Source organism: Salvelinus fontinalis, chromosome 10 (assembly GCF_029448725.1).
Source record: "Salvelinus fontinalis isolate EN_2023a chromosome 10, ASM2944872v1, whole genome shotgun sequence".
Lineage (NCBI taxonomy): Eukaryota > Metazoa > Chordata > Actinopteri > Salmoniformes > Salmonidae > Salvelinus > Salvelinus fontinalis.
Genome location: NC_074674.1, coordinates 35,640,985 through 35,665,095, shown reverse-complemented (window position 1 = coordinate 35,665,095; position 24,111 = coordinate 35,640,985). Strand labels below are relative to the sequence as shown.

At 41.1% G+C, this 24,111-nt stretch overlaps 2 protein-coding genes and 1 long non-coding RNA gene across 4 annotated transcripts; 1 reads left to right on the top strand and 2 right to left on the bottom strand.

Annotated features, from left to right (window-relative positions):
- Positions 1-61: 61 nt before the first annotated feature.
- On the bottom strand, positions 62-9,994 carry LOC129864101 (histone-lysine N-methyltransferase SMYD1-like). 2 transcript variants are annotated; one of them, XM_055936700.1, is made up of 10 exons: positions 8,385-9,994; positions 4,223-4,399; positions 3,817-4,024; positions 3,468-3,598; positions 3,353-3,391; positions 2,018-2,213; positions 1,229-1,321; positions 980-1,143; positions 705-873; positions 62-551 (listed from the first exon to the last, which is right to left on the bottom strand). In XM_055936700.1, the coding sequence occupies exons 1-10, from the start codon at positions 8,516-8,518 to the stop codon at positions 483-485; spliced, it is 1,380 nt and encodes a 459-aa protein (XP_055792675.1). In that variant the 5' UTR covers positions 8,519-9,994; the 3' UTR covers positions 62-482. The 2 variants fall into 2 exon arrangements, with proteins under 2 accessions (XP_055792675.1, XP_055792676.1); XM_055936701.1 differs by lacking the exon at positions 3,353-3,391.
- Positions 9,995-10,090: 96 nt separating this feature from the next.
- Positions 10,091-13,829, bottom strand: LOC129864102 (sepiapterin reductase-like). Its single transcript, XM_055936702.1, has 3 exons — positions 13,484-13,829; positions 12,882-13,172; positions 10,091-12,105 (listed from the first exon to the last, which is right to left on the bottom strand). Exons 1-3 carry the CDS (start codon positions 13,827-13,829, stop codon positions 11,915-11,917), a joined length of 828 nt encoding a protein of 275 aa, XP_055792677.1. The 3' UTR covers positions 10,091-11,914.
- On the top strand, positions 12,687-15,923 carry LOC129864105 (uncharacterized). The gene is made up of 2 exons (XR_008761057.1): positions 12,687-13,466; positions 13,578-15,923. It is a non-coding gene; the product is annotated as an uncharacterized LOC129864105 (long non-coding RNA).
- The last annotated feature ends 8,188 nt before the right edge of the window (positions 15,924-24,111 follow it).

The window sequence follows — 24,111 nt, the reverse complement described above, 5'->3', positions numbered from 1 at the left end:
CTCTGTGGTTTGTCTATAACATTTCTCTTTAGGTTGAGCTGCAGTATATAGCACTAGATGACACTATCAATATTCACTTTTATTACCTCTTACATTCAATATTTCACATGGTACTTAGGCACATGGTTGGTACACTGATTCATTGTTTACTAGCATAAAGGTGGGAGCAATCATGAATTCACATGTACTTTGAGCCTTATAGATGTAGATGAGACCTTGTATATTGTAGTTCATACAGATGGAAATCTCAATGTTAAAAGCAGGAACTTAACTACTTGTATTCCAACAGAATATCTAGCTGTTGCAAAACTTGTGACCCACTTTCAATGTGAGAACAGTGATACTTCTGGGTAGATTTCGTGACCACTCTCATACCCTTGAAATGCTGTGTCTACAGAAGCTCATTGCTTGTGGCTGAGGGCCTTTATGTTGTCCTCAACACTGATTGCTTCAGCCATGGGCTTGTTCTGCAGTGCAGCCTCTCATGCCGTGGTAGAATGCTCATTCTGCTTGAACATCCTCAGCTCCATCTCAGTCTGCATACGCATTGACTAGGAAACAAGTCAGGGGTCAAAAGTCTGGTAGCAATTGAGTTAACACTACCAGACATTCTACACATTTCTATTTAATCTAACATTGTCCTCTACTGAACAGGGCTGCCTTTGTTTAATTCAAAAAGTTAATGACCTTAAGGTATTCAGTACCTCAAGGTCCTTGATAATGGCGTGGTTGGGTCCGTGGGTGACCATGAGGATGGCGTAGGCCTTGCAGATCATTTCATGGGCAACCTTGATGAGCCCTGCGTGCCAGTGGGTCACGCCAGCCCGCATGGTGGCCATGCCCAAATAAGCATTATTTGGGTGGTACAACTTCCTGCTCGGGGGATAAAGATTAGTTAAGGCTAAGTGAAAGGAATGTGATTTCAATGCTAGACATGCTAATCTTATGGGCACATTGGTCTCCTTTCCCCATCACTTACATGTAGCCCTCCACCAGTCTGCCTGCGTATTCTGCAGCCTCTGAGAAGAACTGCAGGTAGGACAGCACCTCACTGGCTGTACTCAGCATACGCAGATGATACAGGTGTGTGTTACCCAACACGGGCTCCTGTTTGTCTAGACACTCACGACACAGCTTCACCACCTATAGAGGGAGAGTAATATGGGCAAGAAGTGGTTATTTATGAAGCTCCAAAGCCGTTCCTAATGGTGAAGGATGGGATTGTTACCTCATGGAAGTTGCCAGCAGTTCGAGCTGCCTCAACCTTGGCCAAGCACTCCAAACTGAACTCCTGTACCTCCTTTACCAGTTCATCAGAGGGCTGAGAATAGTTTAAACGCGTGTTAGTGTAGGACTATTTAGGGAACATGCACATCATTCACTCCTGATCATTGAAAGTAAAATAAAGCTCATGACAAATGCACTACTGCAGACAATCACAAGTGACAGCCACAACTCGATGTTTCATTGAAGGACATGTTGCTCAACGTGTTGGTCCAGGAAGAGGTCACCAGATGTGTGACTAAATTGTCAATGCCTATACATGGATATATAATGTATGTCATTGACCCGTGTCTAAAGACGTGGTCATGTGCTGAGGGAGTTAGTCATAGGATTTAGCAATGTCTCAATCAATTGGAATTCAGCATCAGGTGACCAAATCACAGATAACCAGAATAACTTTTTCTTATCAACTGCTACATGTATTATGGTCTCAGCTGATGTTTAGGGTGGGGATCATGTGAAGCACAATTGAGTTAAGGGTGAGGGGAAGCATGAAACTTGACTCAACTGAATAGTAACTAGGCTGAAGTGTTTTAGGCCACTGGGCCCTCAGATGTATGTTCATTTTAAAATGTGCTTCTGATTATACGCTGAGCGGTGCCCATCTGCTTGCTAGAGTTACATGCCCAACATGAGTGTGGGTATGGCAGGGTCCAGGGACCCAGAAGCCCATTGTTTGAAATGGAAGGAATTGACACCAACCTTGTCCTTAACCCGCCACTACTTTCCCCACCTTGTTTCCGTCGGTCTCCTTGGCAGCCATCTTTAGGTCATCCTTGAGGTGCTCGCTGCAGGTTTGACAGGTACAGTCAAAGTGGTACTGATGCTTCAGGGTGCGCTGGCGGTCCGTTGACACATTCAGGAAGTCCACGTAGCCGACCGTCAGCTCCTCGTTCTCAGCAATCTTACTCAGCGCACGCAGCTCAATCCTGGGGGAGCAGGGCGGCATGGTTAGCCATGGGCCTTAGTGTACCGGCTGCTCTAGGATCAGCTCTAAATGTCACATGCTGGGCCATAGAACATGCCCTAGAGAAGTTGATGTCATGGGAGTAACCATAGGGGAGGGTAAAGGAGTAATGTAGCCCCTAGGAGGTCTATGGATCTTTTATGGCACAGGTGGTAGTGTGCTTTCCCTGTTAGGGTAGGGCTGTGACTGAGTTCAAGCCATCCTTCAAATGTTTCCTCAATTGCTACGATAGCAAAAGTGCAGGAAAGCTATTACATTGACATAGTTTGCCAGGTACATGGCAGCATTTTGGGTCTTTTGGAGATAGGAAACTGTGAAGCCTTCATTTGCCAGTCAGCAAACATGAACATCACTGATTGGATAATCCTGGCTGCTCAAAGTTCAGAGAAGGTTATATTGATCGTTCAGAGTTCTATAACTTCGACTGTTGGCTCCTGATGAGCAATAAAATTAATCTTTGGAGAAACATCGACAGCCAGCTTGCAGAGACAATGGGGGTTTCCATTTCCCTCAACTTGAAGAAACATTTTGCACTGACAGATGACCAATAACACATCTCAGGTCATCACCAACACAATGCAAGCAGTCTAAATGTTTTATTTTTTAATGCATTCTTGTTATGATGGGATGTTTTGAAGTAATATTAAGGTAGATGACTGAAATGGAACACAGTCTCTCACAATAGACACACTCCACTCAACAAAGCCCTAAGCAGGACAGCAACTCAGTCCTACTGGGAGCTAAACAAACCATGCGATATGTTTTAGTTAGACCCAATTTGTTGAGATTCATATTTAGTTTTTCCCTCCTAGGGGTTAAATTTGAGACTTATGAGAATTAATCTTTTGATCTTGTTCACTGAGCAAAATAGTCCTGTAGGCTACTGCTAACAAATATATATTTTTAGAAATATAGGTAAAATCACATCAATGTAACAGTCAAGGTTAGAATGCATGAGTGTAATTTGGTACAGTTATGTTTCTACTTCCTCACTATCATCCAGTGATAGAGGTTTATAACAGGTGTTGAAGAGATCTTTGAGGATCGGCGGTTCAAGGTTCAAAGGTTAGACGTTAGCTCAAAGCAGACAGGCAGACCCACCTCCTTTTAGAGTGGTAGGCTGCGTTCAGAGTTGACTGACTGGAAGAGAAGATGCAGTCATAAAGTTTACAAATCACATATAAATCTCACTATCTTTCTCTCTCGGGATACATACTTGCCATGGTTCAGGATGACAGTACAGTTGGGCCAGCAGTCGTGGTTGACCAGACACAGGTTAGGGAACAGACCCACTCCCACTGCCTGCAGACCCCTCTGGTCACTCAGAGTAAAGCCATTACACTTGATCTACAGATGGAGGGAGAGGGACAGATGGAATGAGAATGCCAGAAACAAAGTGGAGAGAGAATGAATGATAGAGGGAGAGGTTAATGATGACAATACCTCACAGTACATAGAGTAAAATAACACATACTATAGTCATAATAGATTAACCAGTGATCTTATATGTACTGTGCCAACGTTTGAGAACTGGATGGTAAGATGACTAACTCCGTGATACGTACTATGCCAAAGATGTGTGAGATGTACTCCTTGCCATGCCTGGTTTTGGGACAGTAGTCCAGGAAGTTTTGCATGTCGATCTCAAGCTCTTTGAAGTCATCAGCGAGCATGTCGGCCACGTGGTCCTCCAGCTGGTCCACAGAAGTCAGCTGGCCGTCCGACACGATGCCTGTGTCCTTCTGTATGCGCCACAGCACACGGGCAGTAAGACTGGAGAGGAACAGGGAGAGTTGGCAAGTTGATTTATCTCTATAATGCTAAGGCATTGACAACCCACCACAGTTTTTCTTCCACTTCCCCTTTCCCTCCATTCTCCTCCTACTCCCCTTTTCCTCCTCCACCTCCTCTCTTTAACTCTCTCTCATTCTCCTCACCCTCCCTTCACCCTCTCCCTCCTTGCCTCCTTACCGTACATTCTCATTAGGAGCCTTTTCGTACTTCTTGATGGCGGCACACTCCTGCTTGTGCTCATCCCAGCATGCAGTCTGGCAGGTTCGGTCACAGTAGTGGGCGAATTTACACTGGGCGCAGCGGTGCAGGTTGGCCTGGCGACGGAAGCAGCTATGGCACACCTGCTGAGACAGACTGGGGGGAGGGTTAGAGGTCATGATTTCTTATGGTTGCCCAGCCCCCTGGCACTCTTGTAGTTAAACCCTGTTGCAGTCATGCTCCCTCCTATCCTTGGTACTTTAACTATCATTTCATATGGGCTAGATATGAACAAAGCAAGGCAATAACCAGTGGATGATACTCCTTACCTCATCATATTTCCTCTTTCCTTTTTTTCTATAGGTCTTTCATGGCTATCCTCTTGTTTCTCCTCACCCTTTTTCAGTGTCATCATACATATCCCAAAAATATTGGCTCGTATTACTTGTGTGATATATTTACATAATGGGCTATTCTGAGATGACATTACAGAAACATGATGACATTCTCCACACACCTTCCACACGTCTCTCTCACTTTCATCTCTCTCTCTCTGCTTCATCCCTCTCTTTCTCTCTAAAACTCTTTGTACTTCACCTGAGAATGTTTCCACTGTCATTCCATGTACTTGTTGAGCTCCACCATTATATCACTGCATATATATATATTTATATTTGTGGGGTTCAGTGGCTAAGCTATTAGCCTCATCCATAGCTGGGAGGACTTTAGCTATTTATGGTGAAAGGTCTTGGTCTACTAGTCATATGAGAACTAGCCTATATTTCTGTCGCCTTATTATAAAGGCGCTTAGTTGTTCAGTAAACCGAGTACATGATTTACTCTACCTATGACAGTTGAACATCAAGCACACATCAAAATATTTAAACAATGTGGACAACAACAAAGTTACCTTAAAACAATGCATACTGTAATTCTCTTTGTGATTGTGCCTGTAGTTTCATAGTTTTCAATTGAAACGGGCCCCAGCTGCCTAGGGGCCCCCACTTTATACAGCCTATATATTGAATAAATTCCTCAAAATAAAAACGTACATAAAATACATATTTTCAATTGTTGGATAAACATAACATCCATTCAAGGGGGTCCCCTCAACAACAACATTCTTAAAACGCCCATGTAGACAGGCACCTGACTGGTCCCAGCTTTCACTCCCTCTGATGTGCCAACAAACAGGTACCCAAGATCTAATTTCTAAAGTAAAAAAATCACAATACATGAGGCCAGACTTCCTAAAAAAAATAAAAATCTACAATAATAATAATCTAGCAGCATTCAAACCTACTTTCTGAACATTCATGTTGTACACAACTTCCTTGATCTCTGAACTTTGCCTTAAGGTGAAGGCCGGGGAGTACAATATGTTTTTGTATATAAAAATAGAACATTTGTGGCACACATTCAATATTCCTGGATAAACATGTCCTACTGCTCTGGACATTACAGTGTAGGCTAGACCCTCTAGAACAATTTTAACCCAAGGTCTGCAAAAAGTTTTAGAATAGGTCTAGAAAGATGTGTAAGTGACACAGCAATGCCACAAACATAATACTAAACAGCGGTTGCTTAAAATAAACTGCCACATCTTGAAGACGAGCAATGGGCTTGTGTGTGTGAACAGTTTATCCCATGGGTGTCTGGGAGTGTGTCTAATAAGAAATAACTAGTTTGTTAATGCCTGCACTGATTGTTGGCATGCTGAAAAGCTTCAGGAATACATGTGATCTTCTTTTCTAAGAAATATGAAATGACTGCCTGATGATCTTCCTTCTGCTTTCCTGAATTTTCCAATATCTGTCTGATACATTTCAATCACTTGAAAGCATATTTAATTCAGATTTAAATCAGGTAAATCATTACCTGATTTGACATCTTTGTTTTATTTTATAAGGCCAGATTCAAAAGCGTCATAACATAATTTTGACAGATTTGTTTCCGATACGCCTAGGGTCCTAAAATGGAAAACAAAATAGTGTGATGGTCAATGATATCCCTATTTTAAAATAAATGTGTTAATATTGGAGTAAATATAGTACTGAAATGCATGTCTTCAGTGGAATGCACTGTACTTCGACATTGTGAAGGTCTGGCACATCTCTCCTTTGAAAGTGAACTGAGTCATTGGATTATTATGATATTTTCTTTAAGCAGTTTGGGTCATTGAACAGGTCAGAGTCTGTTTAAAGTTTGAGTGGTATGGAGGTTTTTCGCAATACGCTGTAGATGTATGTGTTCCAGAGTACAGACCCACAGTAGCTACTGAGTTACCTGAATGTCTTGTATTTATATGGTACTGGCTTTTCATTCTTAGTTGATCTAATCTCTCAATGTTCATCTCAAAGTGCACCAGGTTGGTGCATTTAGCTGTTAAAATTCCTTTTCTCAAATCCTAGCATGTACGTCTGCTGTTTAGTAAGACGTTGGGTAGGGGGGGAAGTATATGTCACTTTGGTGGTGACGTGTTGTAGATAAGCAACAAACACACAAACAGGTATTACAATATACAGTGTATCAATCTTGTTAAACCTCCATCTACTACTGTACAGTTGGATGGTCCATGAATAAGACCACGCTTTCAGTTCAGTGCACTCTGTTTGTGTGTGTGTAGTGAGAGGTCACGGTCTCTATATCTGCTGGAATGCTGGTCACCGATATGCCTGCTTCTGCTGCAGGACCAGTGTGGGGCCATATAAGAACTAGCAGTTGGTAGGACAGCAAGAATGCAGCTCTTAGCGTTCCCGAATTGGGTCATAATTGCTAATATTTGCCAGGTCGCAGTTGTAAATGAGAACTTGTTCTCAACTGGCCTACATGGTTAAATAAAGGTAAAATAAAAATCCCAAGCCTTTGCAAGGCTGGAGCCAAATTAATAGGAAGAATATCACAAATGCATTCAATTAATTTCCGCCAGTCATTTTGTGCGGTTTTGTCAAAGCTCCTTCTAACGAGTCATGCGCGAAAACAAATTCAACGTGCCCCACTGGCTATATAAACCGGTGGGTGCAAAGTCAAACAGCTGATTTCGCGGTGAGCACATGGTCCTAAGGAACACAGGTGTTTTTTATTTTTTTTATTTAACAGCCTGCAATTTTATTTCAGAGCCCGCATTTTTTTTTTTTACAGCCTGCTATTCGTCCATCAAAAGGTTCAGGGCTGGACCAAAAACATTGACATTGAGTGAATCCTGCCTGGTAAAAACATGGGATTCTTATTATGATCTAGTTTAACATATGTGTGAAAGTTACTCCTCGGCCTGCACCTGCGAATATCTAGCGTTTCGCGTGGCGCTGACTGGTAAAGCGCTTTAGGAGGGCGGTCACGTGTGCTAGCAAGGCAGAGGTCCCGAGTTTGCGTCAGGTGTGGGCTGAATCGGGATGAAGTGGTACTCGCTAAGCAAGCACCGTGACGTCATTTACACCAGCTCCATGTTGATTTACAAAGCTTGGGCACCTACTACACTATACCCAACATTGAACCCAATGCTGAGGACCTCTCAAATCATACAAGTCTGCACGATGAGCTGAACAATCCGCTCGAATGCTGACGTTTTTCTGTGTGAAAAGCCACAATTCTGGGAAGAATAATGCCACTTTGGGAAGAATAATGCTGAATCATGAATTTTGCACTCTTGGAGGCAAAGGACACACAATGTGACATCACTTTACTGTACATTACTGAAAGTGTGTCAACATGACTATCTGCAAGCATTTAAACAGGATGTGAAGTTTTGGACAAACTGAACTACAATTTATTTCAAGAATATTTTGTTTGGTTGTAATATTAAACATATTAAAATGATTTACATTAATACTTGAACAGCAGGTAAACTTTTTAACCCAGCACCTGAGGAGTAACTATATGCTCATGCCACTATGAGATACCAATACTATACATGGCCACCATGAATCAGGCCCTACCTGTCAAAGACATAGCAGAATGGATGTATTTTTTTAAAATAAAAAGAACCACAATGTCAAATTGTTAAAGATATGCATTGATACAGGAACCATGTAGGTATCATTTGTGCATTCAATTTGGCTTTATTACTGAGAAATAATGGATGTGTGCATGCCACTGAGAGATTTTGCCATTATGACTCAAATCTCCATGCATTGGGCCCTACCTGTCGAAGACCACTGCAGCGAAGCTGGGCTCAGCGAACACTACCTCCCCAGCCCAAAGGTCTTTGGTGGTCCTAAGACCCCTGCCCTTCTCCCCAGCATCAAACACCTCTATGTTGTCCATATCCAGGGTCATTACCAAGTGGACAAGACTGGAACAGCTCACAGATAGAGGTTAAAAAGAGAGGGAGAAGGAGTAGTGCTGGCTGGAGTGTGATTCAAAAACGTTCAGCACCTGACCCCACCCTCCAAAAATAGACTGGCCTTCCTGGGACTGTACCATCTGTGTGTGTGTGGGGGGGGGGGGGGGGGCTGTGGGAGTCTAGGGAAGGCTTACTCCATAGGGGGGAGAGTTGTACAGGTCTGCCTGGATGTCATCCCCTTCATTGTGGTTGGTTGAGGCCAGGCCCCAGGGGTATTTTGGTCTGGCAGCTGTGTCTGTCTGTCTCTGTTTGGGGAGGTAGGAGGCAACTGACTTTGAAGAGGCCTGATCAAACACTTCTCTCTGTTGCTTTTGTTCTCACTCTAGCTACCATATCTGTCAGTACCACAGTCTGCAGTTTGCTCTTCTCTGCTTTCTGTGTCTGGCTCATTCACATTGGCTGTTCACACTTTCCTCTCATCCAGTGTCCCTTTCTCCCTTTTGTCAAAATATATACATCTCAAGGACAGCAAGACTGTCATATATGAAGAATGGTCAAGTGTAATTAAATACATTGTTCTGTAATTTGTAGTTATATAGGATAGCCCTATTTAATACCAAACAATAACACCTAATTGAATGTCATGATTTATAGAATGCTGTAATATCCTGTCTAAACAAACCAGGACTTGACAATGACAGATTTTGAATATATGCTGCATGGGTCATATTTTCCCTTTCACTTCACAGGGTGATTTAATACTCTGAAAGAACACCACCTAAACGAAGCAAGGATGCTTCTGGGATTACACAGCCTTGTGAAGACAGACTGTTTACAGTGGGAGAGTGGGAAAGAGGTGAGGGGGAAGAGAAGTTAGAAAAGCAGCGGGGGGGGGAGGATAGGATTTGTGTGTGTGTCACATGTAGCTCCTGGCAAATGTTATTTGGAAGGTAAAGATGGGAGAGACTTGAGACAGTGGCTCAGAGCATTTACCCTATTTGTCCTGTAGGTCTGACTGGTCTGGTGCTGCAGAAATGAAACACTGATCAGCTGAGTAGAAAACTATGCAACACCATCTGTGAATCTAAGATCATTCCACAAAGCATTTGACTTCATAACAGCAGAATAACTGTGAATACTGTAATGTAAGCAGTCAAACAAGTATAATATTAGTTTCCAAATAAAAATAAACTGCAGGAATTTTGTTATTTTACATGATTTTCACTTCGCAGTTGAGCCATTGTTGCTCTTGGCTGTTTGCACTTCACAATAACAGCACTTACAGTTGACCGGGGCAGCTCTGGCAGGGCCAAAATTTTACAAACTGACTTGTTGGTTCCACATTGAAAGTCACTGATTTCTTCAGTATGGGTTATTCTACTGCCATTGTTTGTCTATGGAGATTGCATGGCTGTGTGCTCAACTTTATACACCTGTCATCAACAGGTATGGCTGAAATAGCCAAATCCACTCATCTGCCTGGGTGTCCAAAAGTATCTGTATTCCTGACAGAGTGAAAAGGGAGTGGGTTAGATGTGTGTGTGTGGTTCAATACATAGAAGGCCTTTAAAATGTCCCCAAACTATTTTAAGCCAATACACAAATCAATCCATACGGTTACATGAGAATACAACAATTATAAACAATATACAGTACTCAAATGCACACTCTATTTAACAAAAATGTCAAAAGCGCATTTACAGTTTCCAACCACACTGAACACTAAAAAGTCCACTGGAGAGACACAGCGACAGACAGAATGGTCTTGGCTGTTAACTTCCGGCTTGCAGTTGCTCTCATCTGCCTGTCTGTCCAATACACTGTTGGTTTGTCTGTCGCTCCAACCGAGAGCTCACACACACACAGAAGAAACATTTACTTCCTCCTCCTTGATAGCTGGTGCGCTCTTAAGGATCAGCCCCCTTTTTTCAATTTACGCCTAAAATGACAACCCAAATCGAACTGACTGTAGCTCAGGCCCTGAAGCAAGGATATGTATTTTCTTGGTACCATTTGAAAGGAAACACGTTGAAGTTTGTGGAAATATGAAAGGAATGTAGGAGAATAATACATTAGATCTGGTAAACGATAATACAAAGAAAAAACACTTTTTTGTACCATCATCTTTGAAATGCAAGAGAAAGGCCATAATGTATTATTCCAGCCCAGGTGCAATTTAGATTTTGGCCACTAGATGGCAGCTGTGTATGTGCAAAGTTTTAGACTGATCCAATGAACCATTCCATTTTGGGGGGGAAATGGTTAAGACTGCCAAAATGTGCCTAATTTGTTTATTAATAACGTTTCATGTTCAAAACTGCACTCTCCTCAAACAATAGTATGGTATTCTTTCACTGTAATAGCTACTGTAAACTAGACAGTGCTGTTAGATTAACAAGAATTTAAGCTTTCTGCCAATATCAGATATGTCTATGTCCTGGGAAATGTTCTTGTTACATACAACCTCATGCTAATCGCATTAGTCTACATTAGCTCAATCGTCCCACAGGGAACCCACCAATCATGAAGAAGTTAGTGGTAGCACACGGTGAAGGCTCTGTGCAGGATTTCACCACAACACTGATAAACATATGGAATATCTCCATGAAATGCCACAAGTAGAGCGCTACAACTCTTAAAAAGCAAAAGCATTAATAAAAGTGCAGACAGGAGGATAAAGCAATTATTTTCTCCTATGCTGTTTAACAGCAGTAAATTTGGTCTCAAATAAATGATTTTGAATGGTACATCTATACTACAAAAACAGATCTACATATAAGCAGAGGTTATGCATGAAGGCACCATTCAAGTATACACGTATGATCATATAAGGAACAAGAAATAATCTACGTTAAATCACCAATAAGTTGCAGCCTTTACTTGATTTCATTGGTTTTGTTAGGCTGTGACCATTCGTACAAACACGAGCATATCAGCACCACTAACAACTATGAAATGGCAGATCAGAAGATGCACAGTTTAGAGTTCAGTAAACTTTGTTTGAGATAAAGTACTTTAATATATGCTATTTTGGTACCAAAAGTTTCAAGGCAAATTAGAACAGTACTGTCATGGGATGGAATGTTAGGCCCTAACATGGACTCAGGATAGTTTGCCAAACTCAGTAACTACAGTAGGCCTATGGCTTTGGATGACGGAAACATCTTCAACCTTCCTTCTCCATGTTTCCTTCTGATTCGGTAAAAGGTTCACTCAAACCTTACCACCTCAAACAGATTTAGAATCAGATCTTATTAACTCAAAACCATCTTTGAAGCGAACTAACTAATCTGAACCAGTACCAGTTCTGGCTATAAAATTGTACCTACACCAGAAATATTAATCTCCAGTCTGAGCCCCACTGCGTCTTCTAGTTCCCCCCTCTCTCCCTACAGATCATAGAAATCAAGGTGTGCTCCGGAGGGGTAGTCATCCTCCAGCAGCACCTTCATTAGCTTAGCACAGGAGTCTTCACAGGTGAGCAGCTGACCCTGGGAGAGCATGACTGAGAAGGACTTCCTCACGCCAGGGTCTGCCGTGCAGTCCCTGGCCTCCACCTGCATGTCCGTGTTCAGGGGACCTAGAGAAACACAGAGACAGGATCTAGGTTGGTCACTGGATGGTCATGTTAGAAAGGACAAAAATTGCAATATCGTGAGAATGTGCAAAGTCATGATGATCCGTTTCAAGGGTAAATTTCAGCTGAACTGAAATTGAATTGACCCCAGGCCTGACTAACATAGCTAGGTTCATAGGTCAAAGACATCCATAATAAGTCCATTCAGTGCTCTATTTCAAAATCAGTAGTCTTACTACCTGAGGATTAATTTCATCTTAAATGCCAGGTTGAATTAGTCTGGCTAATGCCAAACTCTCGAAGTCCTCCTGACTTCAGAGTCTGAAATGGCTGATTGTTCTCGGCACAATGCATTGAAAATGAAGGGGGCTGTGCTTTTACTGGTTGACTATCCTCTGTCTTTCTCACTCAAACACCCACACACAGCCCCAGGGCACCGCCCCTTCCATTAAAATGGTTGGATTTTCAAATCCAAAAAACTAGAGGGGGAAAAAAACATGTCAGGGATCCAATCAAATATGTCGCATAATTTCTGAGCGCATATTGCATTAACAGCCTCCTTTCCAGACCAGTGTCATCACAGCCTCACCCTGCGCTGTAAGTCACATGGATCATGTCAGCCAGGCGAAGGTTGAATGGCTCTTGACAGACAAATGAACGATGACCAAGTCAATTTCATATGCTTTAAAAAATATATATAACTGGAATAAAGGTCAGTTCAGGAGTGTATACCTGATGTGCATTGTTTTATTTATCAGGGGTTTATAGCCTAAAGCTACCTGGGGAATAGTTGAGTACACGGAGGTCCGGCTCCTCCTCTGCCAGCACACGGAACATCATGTCTCGGGCTGCCTTGCCTGTGCAGTATAGCACCCAGGAGGGGAGGGGCTGCAGAGCACACAGCGAGCTCACGTTGACTACACAGCGCCGCAGCCCCTGTCGTCGTGGGAACACCTGCAGCAGGCCGGCTGTCAGGCTGAGGGCGGAGCTTACGTTGAGTGACAGGTAGGAGTCCACCTCCGCCATGTTGGTGAAACTCTGGGCGTAGCGCGACACGTCTCCCAGAGAGGCTGGAGGGGGAGGGGAATGGGAAGATGTCAGATTATACAACGGTTGAATTATATCACTTAATTGCAGTGTGTGGACTAGGCCTACTAGGCTGTATAGACCGACTATATTGTAATTTTTGGGAGATTTGATGAGCACAATCAAATACAATTAGATTTGATTAATAAATAAATGAGTATCTAAAGATGTATACATCATGAGACCTAATTTGAAAATCTGTAAACTGAACACTTTGTTGGATAATTGTCATACTTAGTAGACGTATGGAAGTCAAGCAAGCAGGAAGGCAGTAACAGGTGGATGAATAATTTACCAGCATTGTTTATCAGTATGAGATGGTCAATATCCTCGGAGGAAATCTCTTTCGCCGCCCTGATGACACTTTCCACCCCTTCTTTCATTCCCAGGTCTACGACAACACAACGAATTACCAACCCTGCCCTGCCCGCATCCGACGAAGCCAAATTTGCCTGGAGTTCCCGCAATTTCTCATCGGAGCGAGCCGCCAAAACAAGCACCGACCTCGGTTTGAGCAACAGGGAAATCTCTTTCGCTATGGTTCGGCCAAATCCTTTGGACGCCCCGGTGATGATGCACAGCGCTCTCCCTAGGTCCTTCGCGTCTGGTAAAATTACGTTGGAGATACCATTGGCCTGCATTTTGGTGAAATGCGAGCGGAGAGCTACAGCTTTTACTTATAAAGGCTGGCAGAGTTTTGTAAAGAACCGTTTAAAATTATTTTTTCAAATCGATTAGATTGAGAAACGGATATGGATGCCAAAAAATAAACATGAAAAATGTGCACGCCTCTTATCCCGCCCACTTTATGGTGTTCAAGCAAATTCGCGATTTTAGTTTGTAAAATTAATATGCAAATGTTTTATTATATGCCTAGATGTGGGCTGTCCTGGCCAAAATGTGTTCTTATCAATGATGTATCTTATTGTAGCGATGTCCGCGATATCGCTACATTATTAAAGAAAATGAAAATATAAGATAAGACAACAGAGGTAAAGACAGTTTCAAGTTGGATATTCGACGGATATTCGCGCTTTCAAACCTCAATAGCCACTTGAGCCACAGACTCCAAATAAGTGTCATGATGTTGGAAAAATTGCGCACAACTTTGCATAGGTCTTATTTTCACGATTTGGATATTAATTCGTTTCTCAAAGCTAATAAACATGTGTAAATGTGAGCAGCATTTTGTATTCCTAGTTGAATTAGTTAGGGAGCGTAAACAAAGTACAAACTTTTTTACATTCAAATTTCAATAGGTCATTGGTCATGTGACCTAGTGACTTCAAACAAGGTTCAGAATGTCCACTGACTACCCTTCTATATTGCACACCCTTTAGTTAGTCCATTTTCATCTCACAGGATTTTACATGAATTTTTCCAAACGTAAAGTTTCAATAGCTCATTGGTCGTGGGACCTAGTGACTTCAAACAAGGTTCAGAATGTCCATTGAGTGGGCCTTCATATTACACACCCTTTAGTTTGTCCATTTTCATCTCACATGGTTTTACATACATTTTTCAAAAATGTAGAATTTCAATAGCTCCTTGGTCATTTGACCTAGTGACTTCAAACAAGGTTCAGAATGTCCAACGACTACCCTTCTATATTGCACACCCTTTAGTTTGTCCATTTTCATCTCACATGGTTTTACAACAAAAAAATCTACATTTAGAATTTCAATAGCTCCTTGTTCATGTGACCTGGTGACTTCCAACAAGTTTCAGAATGTCCACTCAGTGGGCCTACACATTGCACACCCTTTAATTTGTCAATTTTCATCTCACATGGTTTTACATGAATTTTTCAAAATGTCAAATTTCAATAGCTCCTTGGTCATGTGACCTAATGTCCGCTGACTACCCTTCTATATTGCAAACTCTTGTTTGTTTACTGTAAAATCACGCGCTGTAACGTACATTTTTCATAGTTTCACATTTGCAATAGTTCCTTGGTCATGTCAATTACACACCTAAGAAGCATGCAGTGGATATACACCCATATTGCATAACCTCTAGTTATGTCTCTTCTATATTGTTGTACATTATTATTAGTTTGACAATTACGGGGTTCAGTCCAGTGTTGTGTTTACCCTTTTCTTTAATATTTATCTATAATAATTGGTAGTTCTAAGTACTTATTTTCCATGTTTTTTCCACAGTATTTAACAGTGGTACGCAATAGGAGAGAGACAGATAATATCTCCTTTCGTCGTTAATATCAACCATAAAGGAAAAGGGCAAAGTATGAGAGTCATGCTATTTGATTTGATTTGATTCTCTTTTGGACTAATCTTCCGAAAGTCCTTAAACATTCAAATACAATTTATAATACGAACACATTTTCACATATAACACACTATTACAAACATACATAATATACTGACATAGTGACCCAATAAATACTCAATGTAAAAAATATTGATTCTTCATCTACTCTAGTCCCACAACATTTCTATGTAGTATATTTAAATCGTTTTAAAATAATGTTTAAATTTATGTATTGAAACGTTTCTGGTTTGCTAAGTTAATTTATTCCATTTCTTTATTGCTCTAAATCGAAATGTTATTTTGCCTATTTCTCTTTTCTGTCTAGATAACGCATAGATGTTGGACAATCTATTGTTACTATTTACGAAATGTCTGTCTCTTAACAACTGAATACTGTTGTGAAAAGAACTTGGCCGTTTTAAATTATGTATATTATGAAATAAAATAAGCATGTTTTTTTTCAATTATCTTGTCCATTGATGACCAACCAAGATCATTGTGCATGACTGCAACAGAAGAACCATATCTCCACCTTAACAATCCTTGCTGCTTTGTTCTGTGAATTCTGCAGCCTCCTAACTTCACTTGATGATGCATTTCCCCAGACCACAGAACAGTAGTTCACCTGACTTTCAATTAATGCTTGTGTTATTTGCTTAAGGAATTTTTCCTGGTAAATATTTAGCTATCCTTCTGATTATGCATGCTGTTTTAATATTTCTTTTTACATTGATTAGTTATTTGAGACAACCATGATAAGCAATTGTCTAGCTGCACTCCTAGTAATTTGGTTTCTGCCACTTCCTCAATTTGTACTCCTCCCATACTTAATTGTATCCCATGCTGTTTTGGCCTTTATCTCGTGAAACAGACCAACATAACTTTGGTTTTCTTGGTGTTTAAAACAAGTTTGTTCTGGCAAACCCACTCCCTGATATTCTCCAAATCTCCTTGTAAATCTTGCTGTACCTGTTGAACTGATTGTCTTGCTGCATAAATTGTAGTATCATCTGCAAATATAGTAGCTTGAGTTTCAGCTAAGACATAGGGAAGGTCGTTGGTATATATCAAATAAAGAAGTGGCCCAAGGCAGCTGCCCTGCGGTATTCCACAGTTTAACACATGAGGGGAAGAAAATTAACCATTGATATAGGTGGACTGTTTCAGTTAGATATGACTGTACCCAATTCAAAGCTACCTCCTTAAAACCATAATGCATTCATTTTGTCAAAATTATTTCATGATCTACTAAATCAAATGCTGCACTGAAATCTTGGCAATATCAACTGGTTTTGTTATTATTCTCCCGTCAACCTCCACACTAGATGGGCATGATGAGATAGATGTACCAAGTAAGCCCTTAACTGTGTTCCAGACCTTTTTAGAATCATTTTTACAATTAATAAAAGCATTGTTGTAAAATAACTTTTTTCTTTCGATTCAATTGAACTGCATAATTACGTAATGTTCTATAATTCTGTTAATCCATTTCTAATTTTGACTTGGCTGCTAAGACTTTTGCCATGTTTCTTTGAGAAAAAGCCTCACCCAGTTCATCATCAATCCATTGAGATGGATGAGCCCCAACTGTACTCTTTCTTACTGGTGCATGATGGTCCATTACCTCAGTGAGCAAATCAATAAAACATTCTGTAACGTGATTTAAATCGTCCTCTAGATAAATCAGCTCCCAGGGTGCAGCAGCCAAATCATTTAGAAATAGCTCATGATTAAATATATATATTTTTTTTTTAAAGGGGCAAAGTACGAGAGTCATGCTATTAGTTGTCCAAAGCAGGGATGGAGAGTGAGCTGGTGAGGTAGGCTGCAGTGGGTTTGCTGGTCAATACATTTACTGAACATGTAACCACAGTAATGGTGGCCAGTAAATCAATGAATAGAAATGTAATATTGACAAATTAAACAAATTGTAGACCTTTAATATTTTCCAACATGTCAGACACTTAACTTCAAATAAGTATGAAACATTTCTGTATTAACTTACTCTTTATCCCTGGTTGATGTACATTTCAGAGCCTCTTCAGTGTGGATGGGGTATAGCATACATTTTCAACAACAAAGACTGCACTTCCAGTTTGTGTTCTTTACTCTGTTGAACTCTTTTGTCTTCATTCCTAGGCACAGCACATGGAACCACCGTTGGCATGCAAAACATTCAATCTAAATCAAATACAAAGCGTAACACGTTATAATACTATCAAATATCAATGTTGTATGACAAATGACTAATTAGCCATCCATCGTGTTATATCATAAATTGTCTTACATGCCGTTACTGTTGTCAAAAGATTCTAAACATGTTAAATAAAGTTACTAACCCAGTCAGTCTTTGGGCCACATCCAGGTTCTTTATCAGTGGCACACATGAAGCAGTTGTTGGCTTTGTTGAACTCTGAAATCATAGGCATGAACTGAACATATGGCTGTCCCACACAACTACATACAAATAAAGAATTTACATTCAGTTTTAATTAAATGTCATTACATACCAGACATTTTTAGTATATTCTCAGCCATTTCTTTTCGCAGTTGCTCCATGTGTTTTTTGAAGGTTCCATATCAATTTGGGAGGGGATGTTGGGGAAGTTCTGTGCAACTTCCTTGGCCATCTACACCAAAAAATAAAATAGAGTTTTTGACATAATTGTCACATAACAGCTAAGCATTAATTATTGAAAATATAACTATCAAACCTGCATTACGAGGACCCCACAGCTGAAGGTGTCCTGCTGAATGGTGTGAGTTATTTCCCCTCCTTTCCACTTTATGTCCACCCAGTCGTCTTTTCCATGACAGGATCTTCTCATTTTGAAGTATTCTCTTTTTTTTGTAAACATAATGATATTCTGATTAGTTATAGGCAAATGAATACACAAGCCAAATTTGTATGCTGTTTTCCTTATCACTATAATCTAGTAGTAATTTATTAGTAGAGGTAATTTCCTTTATGCCCCGTTCTACACACAGCCTAAATTATAGGCACTGAACTATTTACAGGACAATAATAAAAGTAGCATATAGGATCCAACCCTATCACAGAGTGAATAAATGTAGATGTTTGTAGACTTTAAGAAAAAAATATTAAGTGACAGTTTCATCAGTACGTGCTTAAAGAAAGTCATATCACAAAGATCACAGATGACAGTGCCCACCAAATCTATGACAATAGAGAATGAATTGTAAGCACCAAAGTGTGTCGGTCAAAATAATATCTGAAAATGTCAGTTGTTGAACATAATACTTCTATTTGCAATAGCAATTTATGATATTAATGCAGTTGAGGAATATTCCATGTACCAACACTACATGTCGGACGGAAATAAGACATTCCCATATACAGTATTTTTTTATTTTTTTATTTCACCTTTATTCAACAAGGTAAGCCAGTTGAGAACAAGTTCTCATTTACAACTGCGACCTGGCCAAGATAAAGGAAAGCGGTGTGTCACGCCAACATTGCTTTGTATGTTTCTATTTTTTGTTTGGTCAGGGTGTGATGTGGGTGGGCATTCTATGTTTTGTTCTATGTTTTGTATTTCTAGGTGTTTGGCCTGGTGTGGTTCTCAATCAGAGACAGCTGTCTATTGTTGTCTCTGATTGAGAACCATATTTAGGTAGCCTGTTTTCCCACTGTTAGTTGTGGGTGGTTATTTTCTGTTTAGTGTTGGTTGCACCTTGCAGAACTGTTTCGGCTATTCTTTTTGTTATTTTGGATTCAGTGTTCAGTCAGTTAAGCGAATAAAGATGAACACGTACCCCGCTGCATTTTGGTCTGATGATTCCTCTTCTTCTTCCGATGAATGCGGTGACACAGTGTGACACAAACAACAGCACAGCGTTACACATGGAATAAACAAACGTACAGTCAATAGCACAATAGAAAAGTCTATATACAGTGTGTGCAAATGAAGTAAGATTAGGGAGGTAAGGCAATAAATAGGCTGTATTGGTGAAATAATTACAATTTCGCAAATAAAAACTGGAGTGAGATGTGCAGAAGATGAATGTGCAAGTAGAGATACTGGTGTGCATAGGAGCAAAAATAAATAAATATATGAACAAATAACAATATGGGGATGAGGTAGTTGGATGGGCTACTTACAGATGGGCTATGTACAGGTGCAATGATCTGTAAGCTGCTCTGACAGCTGATGCTTAAAGATAGTGAGGGAGATATGAGTCTCCAGCTTCAGTAATTTTTGCAATTCGCTCCAGTCACTGGCAGTAGAGAACTGGAAGGAAAGGCGGCCAAAGGAGGAATTGGCTTTGGGGGTGACCAGTGAAATATATCTGTTGGAGCGCGTGCTACGGGTGGGTGCTGCTATGGTGACCAGTGAGCTGAGATAAGGCGGGGCTTTATCTAGCAAGGACTTATAGATGACCTGGAGCCAATGGGTTTGGTGACGTATATGAAGCGAGGGCCAGCCAACGAGAGCATACAGATCGCAGTGGTGGGTAGTATATGGGGCTTTGGTGACGAAACGGCTGGCACTGTGATAGACTGCATTCAATTTGCTAAGAAGAGTGTTGGAGGCTATTTTGTAAATGACATTGCCGAAGTCAAGGATCGGTAGGATAGTCAGTTTTACGAGGGTATGTTTGGCAGCATGAGTGGAGAATACTTTGTTGCGAAATAGGAAGCTGATTCTAGATTGAATTTTGGATTGGAGATGCTTAATATGAGTCTGGAAGGAGAGTTTACAGTCTAACCAGACACCTAGGTATTTGTAGTTGTCCACATATTCTAAGTCAGAACCGTCCAGAGTAGTGATGCTAGGCGGGTGGGCAGATGGGGGCAGCGATCGGTTGAAGAGCATGCATGTAGTTTTACTTGCATTTAAGAGCAGTTGGAGGCCACGGAAGGAGAGTTGTATGGCATTGAAGCTTGTCTGGAGGTTAGTTAACACAGTGTCCAAAGAAGGGCCAGATGTATACAGAATGGTGTCGTCTGCATAGAGGTGGATCAGAGAATCACCAGCCGCAAGAGCGACATCATTGATTTTCACAGAGAACAGAGTCGGCCCGAGAATTGAACCCTGTGGCACCCCCATAGAGACTGGCAGAAGTCTGGACAACAGGCCCTCCCATTTGACACATGAACTCTGTCTGAGAAGTAGTTGGTGAACCAGGCGAGGCAGTCATTTGAGAAACCAAGGCTGTTGAGTCTGCCGATAAGAATGCGGTGATTGACAGAGTCGAAAGCCTTGGCCAGGTCGATGTATACAGCTGCACAGTATTGTCTTTGTCGATGGCGATTATGATATCGTTTAGGACCTTGAGCGTGGCTGAGGTGCACCCATGACCAGCTCGGAAACCAGATTGCATAGCGGAGAAGGTACGTGGGATTCAAAATGGTTGGTGATCTGTTTGTTAACTTGGCTTTCGAAGACCTTAGAAAGGCAGGGTAGGATGAATATAGGTCTGTAACAGTTTGGGTCTAGAGTGTCCCCCCCCCTTGAAGAGGGGGATGACCGCGGCAGCTTTCCAATCTTTGGGGATCTCAGACGATACGAAAGAGAGGTTGAACAGGTTAGTAATAGGGGTTGCAACAACTGCGGCGTATAATTTTAGAAAGAGAGGGTCCAGATTGTCTAGCCCAGCTGATTTGTAGGGGTCCAGATTTTGCAGCTCTTTCAGAAGATCAGCTATCTGGATTTGGGTGAAGGAGAAGTGGGGGAGGCTTGGGCAAGTTGCTGTGGGGGGTGCAGAGCTGTTGACCGGGATAAGGGTAGCCAGGTGGAAAGCAAAGCCAGCTGTAGAAAAATGCTTATTGAAATTCTCGATAACCGTAGATTTATCGGTGGTGACAGTGTTTCCTAGCCTCAGTGCAGTGGGCATCTGGGAGGAGGTGCTCTTATTCTCCATGGACTTTACAGTGTCTCAGAACTTTTTGGAGTTTGTGCTACAGGATGCAAATTTCTGTTTGTCAAAGTTATCCTTTGCTTTCCTAACTGCCTGTGTATTTTAGTTCCTAACTCCCTGAAAAGTTGCATATCGCGGAGGATTTTCGATGCTAATGCAGTACGCCACAGGATGTTTTTGTGCTGGTCAAGGGCAGTCAGTTCTGGAGTGAACCAAGGGCTATATCTGTTCCTGGTTCTACATTTTTTGAATGGGGCATGCTTATTTAAGATGGTGAGGAAAGCACTTTTAAAGAATAACCAGTCATCCTCAACTGACGGAATGAGGTCAATATCTTTCCAGGATACCCAGGCCAGGTCGATTAGAAAGGCCTGCTCGCTGAAGTGTTTTAGGGAGCGTTTGACTGTGATGAAGGGTGGTCGTTTGACCGCGGACCCATTACGGACACAGGCAATGAGGCAGTGATCGCTGAGATCCTAGTTGAAGACAGCAGAGGTGTATTTAGAGGACAGGTTGGTCAGGATGATATTTATGAGGGTGCCTGAGTTTGGGGTTGTACCTGGTAGGTTCCATGATAATTTGGGTGAGATTGAAGGCATCTAGCTTAGATTGTTGGACGGCCGGGGTGTTAAGCATATCCCAGTTTAGGTCACCTAACAGCGCAAACTCTGAAGATAAATGGGGGGAAATTAATTCACATATGGTGTCCAGCGAGCAGCTGGGGGCTGAGGGGTGTCTGTAACAAGAGGCAACATTGAGAGACTTATTTTTGTAAAGGTGGATTTTTAAAAGTAGAAGCTCAAACTGTTTGGGCACAGACCTGGATAGCATGACATAACTCTGCAGGCTATCTCAGTGGTAGAATTGAGTTGGCACTTTGTTGGCCCAAACACCCACAGACCCACAAGGTTGAGGTTACTCATGGACAGTAATTAGTAATACATTTTTTTTTGCATTGATGAATTGTGTCCTCTAACTGTCCAAGAATAGGATCCAAAGTGTTAGGAAGTATTTGTTCCCATAAATACAAAGGAGGGTGTCTCTCCTCATACCTCTGGCACTTTAGTCAGACTGCCAGACTGTGCACCACAGAGCCAATCAGGAGAGAATACATACAGGTCAATGGTGCCAATTGAAAGTCAAGGGGTGTGTCTGTGCCTTTTGGATTACTTTCTCTTTACAGAGAACCCCTGTGGTTCAAGTCAAGAGCTACCCTTCCCCTTTCAGTCTGCTCTGCGCATGTCTGAAAGTGACAGAGCCAGCAGCCAAGAGTTTTTCACAGTATGTCATAAAACATTATTACACTTATAAATGTATGTAAAATGCTAATATTAGATCCAGTACAATGGAATAACTACGACCTGAATTTGAATGCAGCATGTTCCGATTCCTCCTTCTCTTTCTGTCCAGCAGGGTCAACCAAAAACACTGGGCCTGATGGTTCATGCAGATACTGGGGAAGCAATATAGAAATGTTTGATCCCTTATATGATTTTACTATTAAATGACCCATATCACAACCCTCATACCTCTTCACAAAAATGTACCTAAATCAATTTTGGAAAAAGGATTTTGCTCACAAAAGAAGTAGGAATTTATTTTCCCAGTTAGAAATAGTAGGCCATGCATCAAATAACTATTTTCATCAGAAAAACGAACCCTCAAATGCACTATTGCATTTTGTAAGTTGTCTGCAGGTGGCTTGTTTTGAATGCACTCAAATATCAAGTTTATCAGGTTATGTAAACTGCGTTCCAATACTCAACGTAGAAGGATTTGTCTTAATGTACAGTATATGAAAATGATGCTATGAAAAGGATTCTTTCACGTTATCAAGCTCACACTGACTGACAAATCACTGCCTATTACTGTGATTAAAAAGAGCATATGAAACATTGTTTTTCATGAGGCCTACCTGTGCGCCTTCCTTTAAGCACCTCTGTTTGAACACCTCTCTTGTCCTTCATCCATACCACATACAGCCATTTGTGGATCTTATCAGTGTCCATGTGAAAGATAGTTATTGCGAGGATGGAAAATTTGTTGACTTAAAAAAATTTTTTTGAACACCCATGTAAAATGAAGGCCTGCAAAGCTTACAGATTTAAGTCTAATAGCATGAGATGAAAGTAGACAAACAACAGAGTTTGCGAAATGAAGGCATAGTCAGTGGACATTCTGAACCTTGTTTGAGGTCACTAGGTCACATGACCAAGGAACTATTGAAATTCTACATTTTGAAAAATTCATGTAAAATCATGTGAGATGAAAATGGATAAACTAAAGGGTGTGCAATATAGAAGGGTAGCCAGTGAACATTCTGATCCTTGTTTGAAGTCACTAGGTCACATGACCAAGGAGCTATTGAAATTCTACATTTTGAAAAATGTATGTAAAACGTGTGAGATGAAAATTGACAAACTAAAGGATGTGCAATGTGTAGGCCCACTGATAGGACATTCTGAAACTTGTTTGAAGTCACCAGGTCACATGACCAAGGAGCTATTGAAATTCTAAATTTTGAAAAATTCAAGTAAAACCATGTGAGATGAAAATGGACAATCTAAAGGGTGTGCAATATAGAAGGGTAGTCAGTGGACATTCTGAACCTTGTTTGAAGTCACTAGGTCACATGACCAAGGAGCTATTGAAATTCTAAATAATTTACATTTACATTTAAGTCATTTAGCAGACGCTCTTATCCAGAGCGACTTACAAGTACATACATTCATACTTTTTTTGTACTGGCCCCCCGTGGGAATCGAACCC

What these genes read in the sequence shown, in the direction of transcription:
- LOC129864101 (XM_055936700.1), bottom strand. Translation starts at nt 8,518, where the DNA reads ATGACCCTGGATATGGACAACATAGAGGTGTTTGATGCTGGGGAGAAG. An exon ending in GCTGCAGTGGTCTTCGACAG is followed by an intron (nt 4,400 to 8,384) that starts GTAGGGCCCAAT and finishes CCCTCCCCCCAG; the next exon opens with TCTGTCTCAGCAGGTGTGCC. An exon ending in AGACTGGTGGAGGGCTACAT is followed by an intron (nt 874 to 979) that starts GTAAGTGATGGG and finishes TCCCCCGAGCAG; the next exon opens with GAAGTTGTACCACCCAAATA.
- LOC129864102 (XM_055936702.1), bottom strand. Translation starts at nt 13,829, where the DNA reads ATGCAGGCCAATGGTATCTCCAACGTAATTTTACCAGACGCGAAGGAC. An exon ending in CATACTGATAAACAATGCTG is followed by an intron (nt 13,173 to 13,483) that starts GTAAATTATTCA and finishes CTCCCCCTCCAG; the next exon opens with CCTCTCTGGGAGACGTGTCG. An exon ending in TGTACTCAACTATTCCCCAG is followed by an intron (nt 12,106 to 12,881) that starts GTAGCTTTAGGC and finishes GTGTTTCTCTAG; the next exon opens with GTCCCCTGAACACGGACATG.